Below are 23198 nucleotides of genomic sequence, written 5' to 3' on the forward strand. Positions count from 1 at the left end.
TCCATAAAGATTTTAAGGCATATAGGTGTTTAATTCTACAACATATGTACTTGAAAATCATCCATATATTATGTAACTTTTTGGGGCGGCTCAACCAAATTCACATAGAAATGTGAGTTATAGATCTGTCATTCTCATTGAAAGCAAGTCTAAGAAGCGGTAGATCTGTTCTATGCGCGCTATTTATATGCTTCCCTTTCTTAAGTTTTGTTTTTGCGTCTTTTACTAACAATTTTTTTGTACACCAGCTTCAAACAGCTGAAAACACAATATTTTTGGTTATGGAAAATATATTTCACAGCGGTTTAGATGGTACAATGATTCTCTACACTATACCTGCTTGTTTTGTCACATAAACTGAAACTATTAGAATTTTTGCAACCAGGAAATGGCAGAGCGATTTCTGCATAGTGCACCTTTAAAATAAATAATTAGGATTTCTATCAGCCTAATCGAGGTGTAGATTACATCTCACATTCCAGTGTTCGAACTTGTAAACAAGGCTGCATGAGATTTCTGTTAATGCGACTTCATGCAGCCAATGGCAATGTCCGGTTTAGGTATAATGCCAGAAGTCGCTTGTTGATTTGACAGCTCTAACGCAGTTCCAACTCCGACACCGCCAAAACAACCACTATGTGGATGTCGGCTAAAGCGGATCTGATTGAATAGAGCCCTAACGTGAATCAGTAGTAGGCCTAAGATAACAATTCAACACAGGAGTGGAAATGGCTTCTTAAGTCAAAGGGTTCTTCAGCTGTCCCCATAGGAGAACCCCTTTTGGTTCCAGGTAGAACTCTTTTGAGTTCCATGTAGAACCTTCTGTGGAAAGGGTTCATGCAGACTGTGGAATGGTTCTTTAAAGGGTTATTTCACGGGGAGAGCCGAAGAACCCTTTTAGGTTCTAGATAGCAACTTTTTTTCTAAAAGTGTAAGGGCAGGATATATAAAGAAGGCTATATACAGTTATTTTCAGTTAGTTGGTCAGGGTAACAAGATGACTCCATGAAGCCAAACACTTGAATCTCAGTCATTGACAACAAATAAAAGGGGAAAAGTTATTCCACATGACGTCCATGAAAAAGTACCAAGATTTTAATTGTGAGCGAGAGTTGCACCTATTCCTTCCTAATGTCCATGAAAAAGAACACATGAACAGTGTTAATCTAGCTTTATGTAAAACATATTACACCTTTAGATCAACAAGAAAGTTATGCTGATACACACAAGTGCATCACCACAATACATTTAGCTTAGGGCAGCAACTTTCCGGTTGAACATCTGTAAAACTCTATTCCGAATTTGAGTGAGTTTCATCCCGTATATCATAGGGTTCACGAGAGGAGGCACAACTAGGAACTCCACCGCCATGATATTCCTCAGGGCCAGCAGGCTGGTGTTGCTGCCATAGCGAGCGTACATCACATCGAAGGTGAGGGATATGGTGAAGTTAGTCAGGGTGATCAGATGAGGCAGACAGGTCTGCATGAACTTCTTCCTCTCCATCCGGGAACGCAAAGATGCTTTGATGATGTTCATGTAGGAAATCAGGATGAGTATCGTTTGAGAAAAATGAGAAAACGTGAGAATGAAGCCATAGAGGTTGTTCAGAGTGGTGTCAACGCATGAGAGCTTCACGACGGCCCAGTTTGAACAGTAGAGTTTATCGATGTCGAGGCCACAGAGGGGTAACCTAGCTGTTAGTCCCATCCCAATGCTACTTTCTAGCCATGAGAAAAGCCACGTAAGAAGAAGCAGTGTCCACACTTTTCGAGTAGTCATGATAGAGTGGTATTGTAAAGGCTTGCAGATGGCAACATACCTACCATATGCCATCACTGTCAAGCTGGTGAATTCACAGAAAACATAGGAGTAGATGACTAATATCTGGGTCATGCATGTAACACTCTGGCTCCGGGACTTTGGTATTTGAGCCAGGGTGTATTGTGTTTTGTTGGGTTTTGGGTGATTTTCTATGTTTGCATTTCTGTCACGTTTATTTCTAGGTTTGGTCATTGACTCCCAATCGGAGGTAACGAGTGTCAGCTGTCGGCTCGTTATCTCTGATTGGGAGCCATATTTATACTGCATGTTTTCCTGTGGGCATTGTGGGTTATTGTTCCGTGTTTCAGTCGTTGTACTGTGGACTTCACGAGTCGTCTTTTGTTTTGTATTTTACGTGCTTTACTCTAATTAAAGTCATGTTCGTTCAACGCGCTGCGCTTTGGTCTCCTTCACTCCTAGACGATCGTGACAGAATAACCCACCTTAAAAGGACCAAGCAGCGCGTCCAGGAGCAAAGGGTCTGGACATGGAAGGAACTGATGGACGGTAAAGGGTCCTGGACTTGGGAGGAGATCCTGGAGGGTATGGATCGCCGTCCATGGAGCGAGACGGTGGAGAGGCGACGGCGAGAGGAGCAACGGCATCGGCAGGGCCATCGTCGGAAGGACGAGAGGCAACCCCAAAAAGTTTTTGGGGGGGGGCACATGGCTTGGGCGACTGAGCAGCAGGAGGCTGCCACAAGGCAGATTCAGAAGGCTACCAGGTTAAGGGGGCTGACGGAGGCAGAGAAGGGACGGATTCAGGAGGCTACCAGGTTAAGGGGGTCACTGGCCAAAGTAGGGAAAGGAGATGTAGAGGCACGGCGTGAGAGACTGAGGTGTGTATCCAGTCCGGTCCGGCCCGTTCCTAATCCCGAGGTACAGCCAGTAGTGTGTGTCCCCAGTACGGTACGGCCTGTTCCGGCCCCTCGCACTAAGTGTACGGTGCGCGTCGCCAGCCCAGCCCGGCCTGTTCCTGAGCCTCATACGAAGCCTACGGGGCGCGTCGCCAGCCCAGCCCGGCCTGTTCCTACTCCACGCACCAGGGATACGGTGCGCGTCGCCAGCTCAGCCCGGCCTGTTCCTACTCCACGCACCAGGGATACGGTGCGCTTCGCCAGCCCGGCCCGGCCTGTTCCGGCCACTCGCACCAGGGATACGGTGCGCGTCGCCAGCCCGGCCCGGCCTGTTCCTACTCCACGCACCAGGGATACGGTGCGCTTCGCCAGCCCGGCCCGGCCTGTTCCGGCCTCTCGCACCAGAGATACGGTGCGCGTCGCCAGCCCAGCCCGGCCTGTTCCTGCTCTCCGCACTAGGCTTAATGTGAGTCCCCAGGGCCCAGCATGCCCTGTTCCGGCTCTCCGCAATAGCCCTTATGTGCGGTCCCAGGGTCCAGCATGCCCTGTTGCTTCTCCCCGCACTAGCCCTGAGATGCGTGTCCTCAGCCCGGTACCTCCTGTTCCGGCACCACGCACCAGGCCTACGATGCGCCTCAGACGGCCAGAGTCTGCCGTCTGCCCAACGGGGCCTGAACTGTCCGTCTGCCCAACGCCGTCTGAACTGCCCGTCTGCCCAACGGCGCCTGAACTGCCCGTCTGCCCAACGCCGTCTGAACTGTCCGTCTGCCAAGCGCCGCAGGAACTGCCCGTCTGTATTGAGCCTTCAGAGCCGTCCGCCAGACAGGAGCAGCCAGAGCCTTCCGCCAGACAGGATCAGCCAGAGCCTTCCGCCAGACAGGATCAGCCAGAGCCTTCCGCCAGACAGGATCAGCCAGAGCCTTCCGCCAGACAGGATCAGCCAGAGCCTTCTGCCAGACAGGATCAGCCAGAGCCTTCTGCCAGACAGGATCAGCCAGAGCCTTCTGCCAGACAGGATCAGCCAGAGCCTTCTGCCAGACAGGATCAGCCAGAGCCTTCTGCCAGACAGGATCAGCCAGAGCCTTCTGCCAGCCAGGATCCGTCGGCCAGCCATGAGCAGCCAGATCCGTCGGCCAGCCATGAGCAGCCCGATCCGTCAGCCAGCCATGAGCAGCCAGATCCGTCAGCCAGCCATGAGCAGCCAGATCCTTCAGCCTGCCATGAGCCGTCCAGCCAGGATCCGCCAGAGCCAGCCAGCCAGGATCCGCCCCTTAGTCAGGTACTGTCCCTTAGCCCGGTGCTGCCCCTTAGCCCGGTGCTGCCCCTTAGCCCGGTGCTGCCCCTTAGCCCGGTGCTGCCCCTTATCCCGGTACTGTCCCTTAGTCCGGTGCTGCCCCTTAGTCCGGTGCTGCCCCTTAGTCCGGTGCCGCCCCTTAATCCAGTGGGGTTTAATGGGGGGGTGGTCATGTGGAGGAGGCTAGGGAAGCGGGTGGTGACTAAGGTGGGGTGGGGACCACAACCAGGGCCAGAACCGCCACCGTGGACAGACGCCCACCCAGACCCTCCCCGAGACTGTATGCTGGTGCGCCCGGAGTGCGCACCTTTAGGGGGGGGTACTGTAACACTCTGGCTCCGGGACTTTGGTATTTGAGCCAGGGTGTATTGTGTTTTGTTGGGTTTTGGGTGATTTTCTATGTTTGCATTTCTGTCACGTTTATTTCTAGGTTTGGTCATTGACTCCCAATCGGAGGTAACGAGTGTCAGCTGTCGGCTCGTTATCTCTGATTGGGAGCCATATTTATACTGCATGTTTTCCTGTGGGCATTGTGGGTTATTGTTCCGTGTTTCAGTCGTTGTACTGTGGACTTCACGAGTCGTCTTTTGTTTTGTATTTTACGTGCTTTACTCTAATTAAAGTCATGTTCGTTCAACGCGCTGCGCTTTGGTCTCCTTCACTCCTAGACGATCGTGACAATGCACCCAATGTATGTTATCACATGAGATTCAAATAAAAGGTCATAAAGTATCTTTGGGTAGAAAGCTGAAGCGCCATAGATACCATTAATACACAGATTACAGAGGAATAAATACATAGGGTCATGCAACATTTTCTCCAGAAAAATGGTAACGATCAGTGTCAGATTCACAAAAATAGTGAAGAGGTATAGGATGAGAGTAAATGCAAAGTAGATGTGTTTGTATGTCTGTGTCGCGTTCAGTCCATGCAGCACAAACACTATCTCCTGGGAGGAGTTGAACTCCATTGTCATTGACAGCAGGCACACACGACTAGTGTACACAGGACCTGAGAACGTTCAGTTTGTCCAAGTTTTGTTGGTTGGTCTATTTAAAAACAATTTGATGACACTTTAACATTAACTGCCAACCATATAGCAGTCTGTCAGCCTCTCAACAATGATAGCTCTCCTTCAGGGTCATTGGTATTCAGATGTCAAACATTATTTTGATTGCAGGACAAGTCAACCCAAAACCACCCAGCTTCAGCAGCCACCTACAGTACAATGCAGTGAGCACACAGACCAGAATTTTAAAAAAAAAGTTAGTAATTTCAAAGTCTTCAAAGTTCTCCTTGAAGATGATCATTCGTACGGTCTGTGTATTTGTATGGTCTCTGTATCTCTGTACTGAAGGCCAGAGCAGACCACCTCCACCTGCGCAGACCAGATCATACCTAGGTATGACACTTCATCACTCTCCGCACCACTCCTTTATGGGGCAGTATCTGAGTGTCTCAACTGCCATAGCAACGTGTGAGATGTATGGAGTGACAGACAGATGAACCCCTCAGATACACACTGCTCACGCTGGAGGTTACCTTCCTAATGAGACCATGCCAATAAGACCGATTAGGAGATGTGATATGAGATAGATAGAACAAGATTTGGTTTATGTAGCAAGGTAATATTGTTGAAGTTCATATTCATGCTTTCCACAAAATACAAAGATCTCAGCAAAGTTTAGTTCACTTCTGTGCAATCTTTATATTTTCAAGTAATGTTGTTCAAGTTCAAGTTTTTTTGACACCTTGCTACATTTTGAAGAGAACTTGTTTAAAGCATTGCCAAATTCCTAATTGGTATTTGGACCACAAGGGTACATTTTTCTTTGTCTCTAAAGACTTTCCACAAAATGTACAGATCTCAGTAAAGTTTATTTCACATCTGTGGAAATCTTTTTTTAACCCTGTTCATCTCCAGGAAGTGAATCAGAGGAGGGCTATACTTTGGTAGTAGCTAGTTTCTGCAGGAATTAATTATACAAATGTGTGTAATGAAAAAAAATCCTGTGCAAAATGCACTGTAAAATATTGTCTGAGCGTATAAAAACGGGTCTTTGTACAAAGTACTATAACCTTCATAAAGTTGATATTGAAGTAGTCCATATCATCTTTCTACTCCCAGCGGACTGTTCACAGGCGTCATGGCAGGGGCGGCAGGTAGCTTAGTGGTTAAGAGCGTTGTGCCAGTAACCGAAAGGTCGCAGGTTCTAATCCCCGAGCTGACTAGGTGAAAAATCTGTCGATGTGTCCGTGAGCAAGGCACTTAACCCTAATTGCTCCTGTAAGTCGCTCTGGATAAGAGTGTCTGCTAAATGACTAACAAGTAAAATGGCAGTTTAATTTTATTAATTTTTTTACCTTTATTTAACCAGGCAAGCCAGTTGAGAACAAGTTCTCATTTACAACTGCGACCTGGCCAAGATAAAGCAAAGCAGTGCGATAAAAACAACAACACAGAGTTACATATGGGGTAAACAAAACATAAAGTCAAAAATACAACAGAAAATATATATACAGTGTACAGAATGTAGTAAATTATGGAGGTAAGGCAATAAATAGGCCATAGTGCAAAATAGTTACAATTTCGTATTAACACTGGAATGATAGATGTGCAAAAGATGATGTGCAAATAGAGATACTGGGGTGCATATTAGCAAAATAAATAACAATATGGGGATGAGGTAGTTGGATGGGCTAATTACAGATGGGCTGTGTACAGGTGCAGTGATCGGTAAGCTGCTCTGACAACTGACGCCTAAAGTTAGTGAGGGAGATAAGAGTCTCCAGCTTCAGAGATTTTTGCAGTTCGTTCCAGTCATTGGCAGCAGAGAACTGGAAGGAATGGCGGCCAAAGGAGGTGTTGGCTTTGGGGATGACCAGTGAGATATACCTGCTGGAGCGCAGACTACGGGTGTGTGTTGCTATGGTGACCAGTGAGCTAAGATAAGACAGGGATTTGCCTAGAAGTGATTTATAGATGACCTGAAGCCAGTGGGTTTGGCGACGAATATGTAGTGAGGGCCAGCCAACAAGAGCGTACAGGTCCATATACTACCCACAATGGTGGGTAGTATATGGGGCTTTGGTGACAAAACGGATGGCACTGTGATAGACTATATCCAATTTGCTGAGTAGAGTGTTAGAGGCTATTTTGTAAATGACATCGCCGAAGTCAAGGATCGTTAGGATAGTCAGTTTTACGAGGGCATGTTTGGCAGCATGAGTGAAGGAGGCTTGGTTGCGAAATAGGAAGCCAATTCTAGATCTAACTTTTGATTGGACATGCTTAATGTGAGTCTGGAAGGAGAGTTTACAGTCTAACCAGACACCTAGGTATTTGTAGTTGTCCACATACTCTAGGTCAGACCTACCGAGAGTAGTGATTCTAGTCGGGTGGGCGGGTGCAAGCAGCGTTCGGTTGAAAAGCATGCATTTAGTTTTACTAGTGTTTAAGAGCAGATGGAGGCTATGGAAGGAGTGTTGTATGGCGTTGAAGCTCGTTTGGAGGTTTGTTAACACAGTGTCCAATGAAGGGCCTGATGTATACAAAATGGTGTTGTCCGCATAGAGGTGGATCCGAGCATCACCAGCAGCAAGAGCAACATCATTGATATACACAGAGAATAGAGTCGGCCCGAGAATTGAACCCTGTGGCACCCCCATAGAGACTGCCAGAGGTCCAGACAACAGGACTTCCGATTTGACACATTGAACTCTATCTGAGAAGTAGTTGGTGAACCAGGCGAGGCAGTCATTTGAGAAACCAAGGCTATTTAGTCTGCCAATAAGAATGCAGTGGTTGACAGAGTCGAAAGCCTTGGCTAGGTCGATGAAGACGGCTGCGCAGTACTGTCTTTTATCGATCGCAGTTATAATAACGTTTAGGACCTTGAGCGTGGCTGAGGTGCACCCATGACCAGCTTGGAAACCAGATTGCATAGCGGAGAAGGTACGGTGGGATTCGAAATGGTCGGTGATCTGTTTGTTAACTTGGCTTTCAAAAACTTTCGAAAGGCAGGGCAGGATGGATATAGGTCTGTAACAGTTTGGATCTAGAGTGTCACCCCCTTTGAAGAGGGGGATGACCGCGGCAGCTTTCCAATCTCTGGGGATCTCAGACGTTACGAAAGAGAGGTTGAACAGGCTAGTAATAGGGGTTGCGACAATTTCGGCGGCTAGTTTTAGAAAGAAAGGGTCCAGATTGTGTAGCCCAGCTGATTTGTAGGGGTCCAGATTTTTCAGCTCTTTCAGAACATCAGCTGTCTTAATTTGTGTAAAGGAGAAGCGGGGGGGGGCATGGGCAAGTTGCAGCGGAGGGTGCAGAGCTGGTGGCCGGGGTAGTGGTAGCCAGGTGGAAAGCATGGCCAGCCGTAGCAAAATGCTTGTTGAAATTCTCGATTATTGTAGATTTATCAGTGGTGACAGTGTTTCCTAGCCTCAGTGCAGTGGGCAGTTGGGAGGAGGTGCTCTTATTCTCCATGTCCCAATACTTTTTTGCTACAGGATGCAAATTTATGTTTGAAAGCCTTTGCTTTCCTAACTGCTTGTGTATATTGGTTCCTAACTTCCCTGAAAAGTTGCATATCGCGGGGGCTGTTCGATGCTAATGCAGTACGCCACAGGATGTTTTTGTGCTGGTCAAGGGCAGTCAAGTCTGAGGAGAACCAGGTGCTATATCTGTTCTTAGTTCTGAATTTTTTGAATGGGGCATGCTTATTTAAGATTGAGAGGAAAGCATTTTTAAAGAACAACCAGGCATCCTCTACTGATGAAATGAGGTCAATATCCATCGAGGACACCCGGGCCAGGTCAATTAGAAAGGCCTGCTCGCTAAAGTGTTTTAGGGAGCGTTTGACAGTGATGAGGGGTGGTCGTTTGACCGCGGACCCATTACGGACGCAGTGATCGCTGAGATCCTGGTTGAAGAGAGCGGGGGTGTATTTAGAGGGTAAATTTGTCAGGATGATATCTATGATGGTGCCCATGTTTACAGATTTTGGGTTGTACCTGGTAGGTTCGTTGATAATTTGTGTGAGATTGAGGAAATCTAGTTTAGATTGTAGGTTGGCCGGGGTGTTAAGCATATCCCAGTTTAGGTCACCAAGCAATACGAACTCTGAGGATAGATGGGGGGCGATCAGTTCACATATGGTGTCCAGGGCACAGCTCAGGGCTGAAGGGGGTCTGTAGCAAGCGACAACAGTGAGAGACTTATTTCTGGAAAGGTGGATTTTTTGAAGTAGAAGCTCAAACTGTTTGGGCACAGACCTGGATAGTATGATATAGCTCTGCAGGCTATCTCTACAGTAGATTGCAACCCCACCTCCTTTGGCAGTTCTATCGAGACGGAAAATGTTGTAGTTGGGGATGGACATTTCTGAATTTTTGGTGGCCTTCCTAAGCCAGGATTCAGACACTGCTAAAACATCAGGGTTGGCGGAGTGTGCTAATGCAGTGAATAACTCAAACTTAGGGAGGAGGCTTCGGATGTTAACGTGCAAGAAACCAAGGCTTTTACAGTTGCAGAAGTCAACAAATGATAACGCCTGGGGAGTAGGAGTGATACTGGGGGCTACAGGGCCTGGGTTAACCTCTACATCACCAGAGGAACAGAGGAGGAGTAGAATAAGGATACAGCTAAAGGCTTTAAGAACTGGTCTTCTAGTGCGTTGGGTACAGAGAAAAAAAGGGGGTAGATTTCTGGGCGTTTTAGAATAGATTCATGGCATTATGTACAGACAAGGATATGGAAGGATATGAGTACAATGGAGGTAAACCTAAGCGTTGGGTAACGATGAAAGAGATAGCATCACTGGAGGCACCGATTGAGTCGGTCTCCTCGTGTATGGGGGGTGGAACAAAGGAGCTGTCTAAGGCAGGTTGAGCTGGGCTGGGGGCTATACAGTGAAATAGTACATTTACATTTACATTTACGTCATTTAGCAGACGCTCTTATCCAGAGCGACTTAAAAATTGGTGCATTCACCTTATGATAGCCAGTGGGACAACCACTTTACAATTTATTTTTTAATAATTTCAAATGTTTTAATTCTTAATTTTTTGAGTATATTTATAATTTTCCTTTGTTTTATATATATATTTTTTGTATTTTTTGTATTATTTTTCATTAATTTATTATTTATCTTGTACTCAGAAATTGCAGCCCAAATAAATGCTTCAAAGAGTTCAAGTCACAGACTCATCTCAACGTCAACTGTTTAGAGGGAACTGTGTGTATCAGGCCTTCACGGTTGAATTACTGCAAAGAAACCACTACTAAAGGACACCAATAATAAGAAGAGACCTGCTTTGGCCAAGGAACACGAACATTGGACATTAGACCGGTGGAAATTTGTCAGCATATGTGGGAACTCCTTCAAAACTGTTGGAAAAGCATTCCAGGTGAAGCAGGTAGCTTAGTGGTTAAGAGTGTTGTGCCAGTAACCGAGAGGTCGCTGGTTCTAATCCCCGAACCGACTAGGTGAAAAATCTGTCGCTGTGCCCTTGAGCAAGACACTTAACTCTAATTGCTCCTGTAAGTCGCTCTGGACTAAAATGTAAATGTTAACTGGTTAAGAGAATGCCAAGAGTGTGGAAAGCTGTCATCATGACAAAGGGTGGCTATTTAAAGAATCTGAAATATAATTTGATTAACAATTTTTTGGTTACTAAATTATTCCGTATGTGTTCTTTCATAGTTTTGATGTCTTCACTATTATTCTACAATGCAAAAAATAGTAAAAATAAAGAAAAACCCTTGAATGGGTAGGTGTATCCAAACTTTTGACTGGTACTGTACATGCAACGACTTGTTCTACAAATCTTTGTATATTTATTGAGGCTACCAGACAGCTCTTTTCATTATTTTGTCTACAACATATTTTTGTTAGCTTATATAATTGTAAAATATGGACCTTGTAGCTGTCATAAGGGCATGAAATCAGCTGAAGGCAAGGCACCGCAGCCATTGCTAGCTAGCCAACGCTACCAGCTAGCAGTACTGTAGCAACTAAATACAATATAATATTAGCCAGCTACATTCGTTCGCAGCGACGCCGTTTTTCAAACAAAGTCAACACCGCAGCGATTGCTAGCTAGCCAACGCTACCAGCTAGCAGTACTGTAGCAACTAATTACAATATAATTTTAGCCAGCTACATTCGTTCGCAGCGACGCCGTTTTTCAAACAAAGTCAACACAGCAGCCATTGCTAGCTAGCCAACACTACCAGCTAGCAGTACTGTAGCAACTAAATACAATATCATTTTAGCCAGCTACATTCGTTCGCAGCGACGCCGTTTTTCAAACAAAGTCAACACCACAGCCATTGCTAGCTAGCCAACACTACCAGCTAGCAGTACTGTAGCAGCTAAATACAATATAATTTTAGTCAATGAGAATTTTGCAACATAAAGCTTCCCTTTCTGAACATTCGAGATGTGTAGTCCACTTGTGTAGCTAGCATGACTGACTTTGTGCTAGCTAGCCAACGTTTAATTATTGCTGCGTTATGAAAGGAACTAGACACGGACACGAATTATCTGTTTAGTGTGTTAACACACTATTGGTAGTTTGTTGTAACCAAGTATTGGTGCTAAACCGTGTGTTTTTGGATGCTAGCATGCTAGTTAGATATGGCGTCATAGGATACGGTGCCCTGGGCGGTTTTCATGGAAGAATACTGTACCAAGTTAGCTAGCTGAATAAAGTAAGTTAGAGTCTATTCCTAGAAACATTGAACCGCTGTAGTTTACAACAATTATAATTTCTAAAGTGGAAGTTGGGAGAGTTATATTCGGGTGTTTCAGTGAAACAATTATAGTTTCTGAGGTGGAAGTTGGGAGAGTTATATTTGGGAGTTGTGGTGAGGGAGCCCCCGCTCTCTCCTTTCCCAGATGTTTAGTTCATTTCATTCCGATCTCCTCTACATTATTGTAGCCATTTGCTGCAGCCTGTCAACTATGCCTCTGCCTATCCCTGTTCTCTCCTCTCCGCACAGGCTACACAAACGCCTCACACCGCGTGGCTGCTGCCTCTCTAACCTGGTGGTCCCTGCACGCACCACCCACCTGGAGTTCCAGGTCTCAGGCAGCCTCTGGAACTGCCGTTCTGCTGCCAACAAGGCAGAGTTCATCCCAGCCTATGCTACCCTCCAGTCCCTCGACTTCTTGGCGCTGACGGAAACATGGATTACCACTGAAAACACTGCTACTTCTACTGCTCTCTCCTCGTCTGACCATGTGTTCTCGCATACCCCGAGAGCATCTGGTCAGCGGGGTGGTGGCACAGGAATCCTCATCTCTCCCAAGTGGACATTCTCAATTTTTCCCCTAACCCATCTCCTCATTTGAATTCCATGCTGTCACAGTCACTAGCCCATTTAAGCTTAATATCCTTGTCATCTATCGCCCTCCAGGTTCCCTTGGAGAGTTCATCAATGAGCTTGACGCCTTGATAAGTTCCTTTCCTGAGGATGGCTCACCCCTCACAGTTCTGGGGGATTTCAACCTCCCTACGTCTACATTTGACTAATTTCTCTCTGCCTCCTTCTTTCCACTCCTCTCCTCTTTTGACCTCACCCTCTCACCGTCCCCCCCTACTCACAAGGCAGGCAATACGCTTGACCTCATCTTTACTAGTTGCTGTTCTTCTACTAATCTCACTGCAACTCCCCTCCATGTCTCCGACCACTACTTTGTATCCTTTTCTCTCTCGCTCTCCTCCAACACTACTCACTCTGCCCCTACACAGATGGTAATGCGCCGCCGCAACCTTCGCTCTCTCTCTCCCGCTACTCTCTCCTCTTCCATCCTATCATCTCTTCCCTCTGCTCAATCCTTCTCCCTCCAATCTCCTGATTCTGCCTCCTCAACCCTCCTCTCCTCCCTTTCTGCATCCTTTGACTCTTTATGTCCCCTATCCTCCCGGCCGGCTCGGTCCTCCCCTCTAGCTCCGTGGCTTGATGACTCATTGCGAGCTCACAGAACAGAGCTCCGGGCAGCTGAGCGGAAATGGAAGAAAACTAGACTCCCTGCGGACCTGGCATCTTTTCACTCCCTCCTCTCTACATTTTCTTCATCTGTTTCTGCTGCTAAGGCCACTTTCTACCACTCTAAATTCCAAGCATCTGCCTCTAACCCTAGGAAGCTCTTTGCCACATTCTCCCCCCCCCCCTCCTTCTCTGTGGATGACTTCGTCAACCACTTTGAAAAGAAGGTTGACGACATCCGATCCTCGTTTGTTAAGTCAAATGACACTGCTGGTCCTGCTCACACTGCCCTACCCTATGCTTTAACTTCTTTCTCCCCTCTCTCTCCAGATAAAATCTTGCGACTTGTGACTGCAGGCCGCCCAACAACCTGCCCGCTTGACCCTATCCCCTCCTCTCTTCTCCAGACCATCTCCGGTGACCTTCTCCCCTACCTCACCTCGCTGATCAACTCATCCTTGACCGCTGGCTATGTCCCTTCCGTCTTCAAGAGAGCGAGAGTTGCACCCCTTCTCAAAAAACCAACACTCGATCCCTCTGATGTCAACAACTACAGACCAGTATCCCTTCTTTCTTTTCTTTCCAAAACTATTGAGCGTGCCGTCTTTAGCCAACTCTCTTGCTATCTCTCTCAGAATGACCTTCTTGATCCAAACAAGTCAGGTTTCAAGACTGGTCATTCAACTGAGACTGCTCTTCTCTGTATCACGGAGGCTCTCCGCACTGCTAAAGCTAACTCTCTCTCCTCTGCTCTTGTCCTTCTAGACCTGTCTGCTGCCTTTGATACTGTGAACCATCAGATCCTCCTCTCCACCCTATCCGAGCTGGGCATCTCCGGCGCGGCTCACTCTTGGATTGCGTCCTACCTGACCGGTCGCTCCTACCAAGTGGCGTGGCGAGAAGCTGTCTCCGCACCACGTGCTCTCACCACTGGTGTTCCCCAGGGCTCAGTTCTAGGCCCTCTCCTATTCTCGCTATACACCAAGTCACTTGGCTCTGTCATATCCTCACATGGCCTCTCTTATCATTGCTATGCTGACGATACACAACTAATCTTCTCCTTTCCCCCTTCTGATAACCAGGTGGCGAATCGCATCTCTGCATGTCTGGCAGACATATCAGTATGGATGACGGATCACCACCTCAAGCTGAACCTTGGCAAAACGGAGCTGCTCTTCCTCCCGGGGAAGGACTGCCCGTTCCATGATCTCGCCATCACGGTTGACAACTCCGTTGTGTCCTCCTCCCAGAGTGCGAAGAGCCTTGGCGTGACCCTGGACAACACCCTGTCGTTCTCCGCTAACATCAAGGCGGTGACCCGATCCTGTAGGTTCATACTCTACAACATTCGGAGAGTACGACCCTGCCTTACACAGGAAGCGGCACAGGTCCTAATCCAGGCACTTGTCATCTCCCGTCTGGATTACTGCAACTCGCTGTTGGCTGGGCTCCCTGCCTGTGCCATTAAACCCCTACAACTCATCCAGAATGCCGCAGCCCGTCTGGTGTTCAACCTTCCCAAGTCTCTCACGTCACCCCGCTCCTCCGCACACTCCACTGGCTTCCAGTTGAAGCTCGCATCTGTTACAAGACCATGGTGCTTGCCTATGGAGCTGTGAGGGGAACGGCACCTCCATACCTTCAGGCTCTGATCAGTCCCTACACCCAAACGAGGGCATTGCGTTCATCCACCTCTGGCCTGCTGGCTCCCCTTCCTCTGCAGAAGCATAGTTCCCGCTCAGCCCAGTCAAAACTGTTCGCTGCTCTGGCACCCCAATGGTGGAACAAGCTCCCTCACGACGCCAGGACAGCGGAGTCACTCACCACCTTCCGGAGACATTTGAAACCCCACCTCTTTAAGGAATACCTGGGATAGGATAAAGTAATCCTTCTACCCCTACCCCCCCCCCCCCCCCCCCCCCTTTTTTAAAAATGGTCAATTGTAAAGTGGTTGTCCCACTGGCTATAAGGTGAATGCACCACTTTGTAAGTCGCTCTGGATAAGAGCGTCTGCTAAATGACGTAAATGTAAATGTAAATGTAAGTTGAAGTCTTCAGAGAGTAGATTTATTTACAGGTCTTGGTGACCCAATGATGAAAGCGTCATATCATACAGAATATACAAGTAGTTTCATCAAATATACAGGGGTAATAGCCCAAAGAAAATAGCCTCAGTATCACGTTTAACCTGTCCTATCTGAATGGACACCGGTAGATGGCAAGACTGTACACACTCCCCTTGAGAAACCAAATCGAATCTGTCTAACAATTGGCAATTACGTCCAATAAACTGGTTCTACAATGTAAAATACAATTTCCACATCCATTGTTACATTGGTACATTCGTCTTAATCAGATTTAATGATTATTAATGATATTTCAACACCATACATACATGGAACAATCATTTTCTCTTATTCAACATTCTTCTGACTCCAAAGCGTGGAGCGCAGGACACGTAGCCTATTTCTAGGCTACGTGACTCTCCATGGCGGGAGTTTGGAGAGTGCAAGTGAAGAGCCTCGCTTATGGTGCATTTTTCAAATGCAAGCTTCATAAGGTGTGCACGCTCCTATTACGCACAACAAAAATGACAGAGACTAGGACACAGACAAATGGAACTTCGACATAACCCGGAAAATATGAACAAAGGAAACCATACATTGAATTAAATAAACCTACCTCATGAGTCTTGCGAATGTTCATCTGCACTATAAACATCACGCCCACTCAGAGAAGGGTAAGAAAAGGTTGGTTATAAAATGTAAATGGATTGTAGGCCTATCAAACATGAAACAGAAATGTCTATGTGTTGCAGTAAACGGTACAGAGATGGAATGATGAAATGCTAGCAATTATTGTAGTATTAGATGCAGGGGCGCAACTTTCACTCGGGACGGGGGGGACACGTCCCCCTCACATTCTGAAATTGCATTTTTATCCCCCCCCCCCCCAGTTTTATCATTGGAATGTGATACAAAACGAGATTACGGTGTGCTTTAGGACCATGCGGACGCCTCCGAGCGGTCGGGTAGGCTGTTTGGAGTGTTTATCAGACTCAATAAAATAATATATTTAAAAAATAAGTGTTGTTTAGTGTTGTGTTGTGTAGTGGCTTTGCTGGCATGCATCCAAAAAAGTGGTTGAGTTTGCCCTACCAAGATTTGCATGCTAAAATCGTCACTGGGAGTTTCCTTTGTGAATATTTGTGGTACATTTTGTCAAATATAATTGCAGCAAATGCTAGCTGGTTATTCAGTGTGTCTGGGGGTGTGTTATGTATTTTGTACAGCACCTCCCTTACCACAAAAGATTGCCGTTTTGAAACTGCAGTAAAGGTGCAGTAACTGCAGTCGATTGGTATTTTGGGCGCAGTAATTGCAGAATAACTGCAGTGTAGCTCAGTTGGTAGAGCATGGCGCTTGCAATGCCAGGGTTGTGGGTTCGATTCCCACGGGGGGCCAGTATGAAAAAAACAAAAAAAAAACATGTATGCACTCACTAACTGTAAGTCGCTCTGGATAAGAGCGTCTGCTAAATGACAAAAATGTAAACTGCAGTTATACTGCACTCTAACTGCAGTTACACTGCAAAATTACTGCAGTAAAAAAAACTGTTACTTTGGATGCAGTATTTGCCACATACTGCACTCTGACTGCAATTTAAGTTGCAGATGTTCACGAGAGGCTGGACAAGTATAGGAGGGAGCGAAGGTACTCACACTCATCTAAGTTGGACCCAGCCATCACAACATTGAAGCGAGAGGTTAGTGCTTTCACACCTCCCACCATGCCTGCTGTTAGACCCGTCACTGTACCGCCTTCCCCAGCCCAGGCTACTCAGGGCTCCGCTGAGGCGATGGACCGTATCATTGCAATGCTAGTGTGTGCTGGAGCAGAGGCCACAACAGTCTAACAGTCAGTTCCAAAAAGGGAATAGGAACAAAGTGAGGTCTTATGGGCCATGTGAAGTGTGTGGGAATACTGGACACAATACTCACTTTCACTGCAGGGCCAATCACCTCTGCTTTCTCTGTCATGCAGCTGGCCATGCACGCTCTCAGTGCCCCAAGGCCGCAGCTCTGAGCCCAGCTGGTGGAGTACCCAAAGTAACCAAGCTCATAGCTGAGTACCAGTCCATCTTTTCCAGGCATTAGTTGGATTGTGGAAAAGCTACTGGCTGTTTTCATCGCATCCGACTCAGTGACGAGAACCCTTTTGGATGCCATACCGACACCTTTCACCTAATCAGTATGAGAAGCTCAAGCAAGCATTGAATTAGATGGAAGAACGTGAAATCATAAGGAAGTCTATTAGTGAGTTCGCCTCACCCCTTTTCCTTGTCTGGAAGAAGTCTGGAGACCTGAGACTCTGTACTGACTTTCATTGGCTCAATGTTCGTACCATCAAAGACGCTCACCCACTCACTCACCAGGCTGACGCGCTGGCTACTTTAGGTGGAAATGCCTTTTTCTCCACGATGGACCTTATCTCTGGCTACTACAATGTGGAAATACATCAGGATGACCAGAGATTCACAGCCTTTACATCGACATTTGGATTGTATGAATACAACCGTATGCCACAGGGGTTATCTAATAGTTATGCAACATTCATGAGGATGATGCTAAATATCTTCGGGGATCAGAACTTTCTTAGCCTGCTGTGTTACCTTGATGATGTCTTCGTCTATGCGCCCACTGAAGACCTGGCTTTGCAGTGACTAGAAATGGTCTTTGAATGTCTGATATTACGTATTTTATACAGGATTAGTTAATGTTTGATAATTGAGAGCTGCATAAGGATTTGGAGGATGAGGACATTCCATGTATTTATTTCTGTCACTGGTGGGTGCCAAAAGGTATGCGGACCAAGATAGCTGGTCCGCATACCTTCTGGTGCCACTGGTGCTAATCTTAGAATGAGTATGTGATGGAATATCCTGACTAGGGTGCAACACGATTTCATATAGGGTGATCCTCTATATGTGGCGAGGAGTGACACTCAATAATGGTTGGCAACTGTTGGATAGAATTAGCTTGCAAACAAGTATATAAGCTAAGAGATTTCCTTTGTTCAGTTAGTTCATATAGCAGTGGGCCACCCACGGGCCGTTTGCTATGTGAACCCAGTACCGCAATATTAAACACTTTGAATCAACTCTCCATGTACAGTTGAAGTCGGAAGTTTACATACACCTAAGCCAAATACATTTAAACTCAGTTTTTCACAATTCCTGACATTTAATCCTAGTAAAATGTCCCTGTCTTAGGTCAGTTAGGATCACCACTTTAATTTAAGAATGTGAAATGTCAGAATAATAGTAGAGAGAATGATTTATTTCAGCTTTTATTTCTTTCATCACATTCCCAGTGGGTCAGAAGTTTACATACCCTCAAATAGTATTTGGTAGCATTGCCTTTCAATTGTCTAACTTGGGTCAAACGTTTTGGGTAGCCTTCCACAAGCTTCCCACAATAAGTTGGGTGAATTTTGGCCCATTTCTCCTGACAGAGCTGGTATAACTGAGTCAGGTTTGTAGGCCTCCTTGCTCGCACACGCTTTTTCAGTTCTGCCCACACATTTTATATAGGATTGAGGTCAGGGCTTTGTGATGGCCACTCCAATACCTTTTGCGACCAAGCTTTAACTTCTTGACTGATGTCTTGAGATGTTGCTTCAATATATCCACATAATTTTCCTTCCTCATGATGCCATCTGTTTTGAGAAGTGCACCAGTCCCTCCTGCAGCAAAGCACCCCCACAGCATGATGCTGCCACCTCCGCTCTTCACGGTTGGGATGGTGTTCTTCGGCTTGCAAGCAACCCCCATTTTCCTCCAAACATAACGATGGTCATTATGGCCAAACAGTTCTATTTTTGTTTCATCAGACCAGAGGACATTTCTCCAAAAAGTACAATATTTTCCCCATGTGCAGTTGCAAACCATAGTCTGGCTTTTTATGACGGTTTTGGAGCAATGGCTTCTTCCTTGCTGAGTGGCCTTTCAGGTCATGTCGATATAGGACTTGTTTTACTGTGGATATAGATACTTTGCTGCTGTTCTGGGATTGATTTGCACTTTTCGCACCAAAGTACGTTCATCTCTAGGAGACAGAACGCGTCTCCTTCTTGAGCGGTATGACGGCTGCGTCGTCCCATGTTGTTTATACTTGTGTACTATTGTTTGTACAGATGAACGTGGTACCTTCAGGTGTTTGGAGGTCTACAATTTTTTTTCTGAGGTCTTGGCTGATTTCTTTTGATTTTCGCATGATGTCAAGCAAAGAGGCACTGAGTTTGAAGGTAGGCCTTGAAATACATCCACAGGTACACCTCCAATTGACTCAAATGATGTCATTAAGCCTATCAGAAGCTTCTAAAGCCATGACATCATTTTCTGGAATTTTCCAAGCTGTTTAAAGGCACAGTCAACTTAGTGTATGTAAACTTCTGACCCACTGGAATTGTGATACAGTGCTTTATAAGTGAAATAATCTGTCTGTAAACAATTGTTGGAAAAATGACTTGTGTCATGCACAAAGTAGATGTCCTAACCGACTTGCCAAAACTATAGTTTGTTAACAAGAAATGTGTGGAGTGGTTGAAAAACTAGTTTTAAGTGTATGTAAACTTCCGACTTCAACTGTAAGTGTTTTAACTATTCTCTTGCATCCTGAACTCCTCGATACCAGAAAACTCATCATAACAATGTCTCAAGGCTCACAACCTGAAGCTGGCCCCAGAAAAAGTGTCACTTTTTCACAGAGGTATGTGATGTTCTTGGGGCATATCATCAGTGCGGATGGCTAGCTACAGATCCTGAGAAAGTGAAGGCCATTGCAGGCGTGACGGAAGCTGACCTGATGGAAGACGGTACTGACATCCCCTCTCAGAAGAAATTGGAGTCATTCCTCTGGATGGAGGTGTATTACCAACAGTTCATTGAAGGCTGCTCGACCATCGCAAAGCCTCTCTTTGGGTTGACAACTGGGCACAAGGCTCCACTCTGCAATATGAAGAAGCGACACTCACCTGTCAGGAAGCTGATAGCAGCTGACTGTGCTATCCCAGGTACAAAAAGGGGGATCTACAGCGAGACCAATAGCCTTCGTGAGCAAGTCTCTCAGTTATGCGCAGTCGAGGTATCCTGCACAAAAGCTTGAGTTCTTTGCCATGAAATGGGCTATCTGCGATAAGTTCCACCATTGGCTACGGGGGCAGCAATTCACCGTATGGACAGATAACAATCCCTTGACATACATTCGGACAAAAGCAAAGCTTGATGCTTGTGAGCAGAGATGGGTTGCCAAGCTGGCACCGTACAAGTTTGACATCAAGTACATCCCTGGTCCCAAAAACTTTGTTGCAGATGCCCTGAGCAGAGAGAGTACTTCATACGACCCAGTTCCGTACGAGACATTACTAACCGAAGCTAATGCTGTGCGCACAGACCAAGTGCAAGATGTGTTTCGCTGGTCCACCCATCCCTTTGACAAAGCCTTTAACACCAACGAGGTAGTCATTAACTGCCAGACTGCTGTTGACACCCCATCTGGTGCTTTATCAAGACAGGAAGTTGCTGCTGTTCTTCACTCACACAGGCGCTGGGTGGAGGATGTGAGTTCCCGTGCACTGCTGTTGCCACAGCTTCCACAGGCTGTGATGCCATCAGAGCAGTCCGATGTCGATGTGCTGCCACAAGACCAACTGTTGAGTAAGCAGCGTGATGACGACGTGATGAGCAGAGTGATCTTCTTTGTGGAGCGGGGATGAAGACTGTCACGGAGAGAGCGTCCTCACGTGTCTGTCGAGGTTCTGCGTCTTCTCAGAAGTTGGAATAAGTTGACCATAAAGATGGGTGTATTGTATCGCGTTTCGAAGAACGTGGTTACAAAGAGGAAAGCTTACCTGTATGTGGTCCTAGTCTCCATGAGAGCCATGGTGTTGAAGGGTGTCCATGATGAAGCTGGCCACCAGAGACAACAGAGGACTATGTACCTGACAAGACAGAGGTTCTTCTGGCATGGTCTGGAGAGGGATGTCAAGGAGTATGTGCGGTGCTGCAGGAGATGCGTCGTGAACAAGACTCCTGATCCGGAGGCCAGAGCTCCGCTGGAGAGTATAATCACAACTGAGCCTCTCAACCTAGTGTGCATTAACTTTTGGTCTGCAGAAGATTCCACAAACAAGTCCCTGGATGTGCTCGTTGTTACTGACCACTTCACCAAATTGGCTCATGCCTTCTTGTGTCCGAACCAGTCTGCTAAGTCTGTGGCTCATCAGTTATGGAACAACTACTTCTGTGTCTACGGGTTACCTCACGGTATACACTCAGATCACGGAGCCAACTTGGAGAGTACTCTAATCGCAGAGCTCTTGAGCGTTGCAGGCGTCCAGAAGTCCCACACCATGCCATACCATCTGATGGGCAATGGGTCCTGTGAAAGGCTGAATAGGACATTGGGAAACATGACCTGGGCTCTGCCGGCGAGAGCAAAGCACAGATGGCCTCAGGGTCTGAAGTCTCTCACGTATGCATACAACTGTACAATCCATGAGACCACAGGCTTTGCCGATTTCCTGCAGTGGATGATGATGATGATAGTGATGCTGAGTACAGAACAAAGGTGTGGGTGTCGGAGCTGCCCTCAGAAGGAACAGGTGACACGAGCCTGGAGGATGATGTGTGATCCTTGGATGCTCAGGACATTTCACATCTTGATTCTGTTCCAGATATATCGTGTTACGGAGGGGGTCGCAGTTCCGGAGCGACCCACTAGGTGTCCTCCTCCGACAACCTTAGGCACCTCCTCACTCACAGTCTGGACTAATCATGATCCTATTGGTGTCACCTGTGTCTACCTGTTCACCTGTGTATTTATGCCCTCACTTCCCTGTGTTCCCTTGCTCAGTTTTCTCTGCTAGTTTCTCGATGCCAAGCAGTACGAATCAGTGTCTGATCACGAGGCGTATGTACAGATACTTGAGAAGTGTTTTCCCTGTTTCATTGTTGTTTCAGTCGTAGTTAGTATTTCGTATTTTTGCTGTCAGCCTGTTTTTGGAGACCAATTTGCTCCTCATTTATTTTATCGCGACAAGTCCGTTATTTTGTATCCTGTATTTGGGACCACCAGTAAAGATCCTTGTTTCACCATCTCTGCCTACTGCCTACTGTCTATCCTGCACCGCACCTGGGTCACACCTCACACCAACCCTTACAGTATCGTAGCCTGAGGTCCTGCCTCAATCAGAGTCCTCGAGACTCTGGCTCAGAACTTAACAGTGTAGTGAGTGAGAACACTGACCAGTCTCCTTCTGACCATCCCCATACTGACCTACCAAACTCTGACCATTCCTTACCTGACCAGTTACACACTGACTGTGTTGACGCACCCACCATCACCACAGCACACGACACTGTCACCCCTTGTGTAGTTGAAGGTTCTCTGGGTCGTATTAGGTTAAGGGCAGGAAGACTACTTCCACCAGTGTCGAGATTTATTGAGATTAGTAATCAGCAGAGAGTTAGAGATTGAAAGGTTTTCATACCTATGTGAAGGTGAAGTCGTCGGGTGAGGTTGTGTCTCTCTCTGGCGGGAGGTAAGCTTGGCTTATATGGCTTATATGGTGTCGAGTAAAGCTTAAACCATGTATTTAGATTGTAGTTAGGTATTGTAGGTAGTTATCGTAGGTTATTGTAGTTATCGTAGGTTATTGTATGTAATTATTCTAGGTAAGTATTGTATTCGGCTGAGCCCGGTGAAGCACGAGGCTAGCTAACCCACTACCTGGACTAGCTAGCGGGTAGCTACTGGTAACTATTAGCAACTGTGGAAAGTTGTTTCACGCTTGAGAGTACCTGTAATTACGCCAGCTAGCTGCCTACCATTCAGCTGTTTTTCTAACCTCATTGTCTGAAGCGTTAACGTTAGGTAGTTAGTAGCTACTGTGCTCGAAATGTAGCTAGCTTGTTGCTACCTGGATAGCTAACTAAACAATAGCTGGAACGACCTAGCGAATAGATGCAAACTGGCTGAGTCGATTCAGTGGCTAGCTTTGCCCTTGGATAGCTAACAGTAGCTGCTAGGGGTAAGTTAACCTACATTTGTGTTTTGTTTTTACATACTGGTAACCAGAGTCGTTCAAGGGAATTCGGGACATTGGTGACTAGTTAACGTTAGCTTGGCTCTCTCTGTGTGTTCGTGCCATGGGAGGAGGGTTTTTTTC

General features: G+C 46.6%; 1 protein-coding gene across 1 annotated transcript in view; it reads right to left on the bottom strand.

The window, feature by feature from the left end:
* Positions 1–1248: 1248 nt before the first annotated feature.
* LOC311105795 (olfactory receptor 8I2-like) overlaps positions 1249–23198 on the bottom strand; it is a gene marked incomplete at both ends in the record, with an annotated part of 29217 nt that continues 7267 nt past the window's right edge. The window contains one exon of the mRNA XM_084147995.1: positions 1249–1887. Coding sequence (XP_084004121.1) covers positions 1249–1887 — 639 coding nt within the window. The remainder of the gene's footprint in view (positions 1888–23198) is intronic.

Source organism: Coregonus lavaretus (genome assembly GCF_964263955.1).
Source record: "Coregonus lavaretus genome assembly, chromosome: 30".
Taxonomy (NCBI): Eukaryota; Metazoa; Chordata; class Actinopteri; order Salmoniformes; family Salmonidae; genus Coregonus; species Coregonus lavaretus.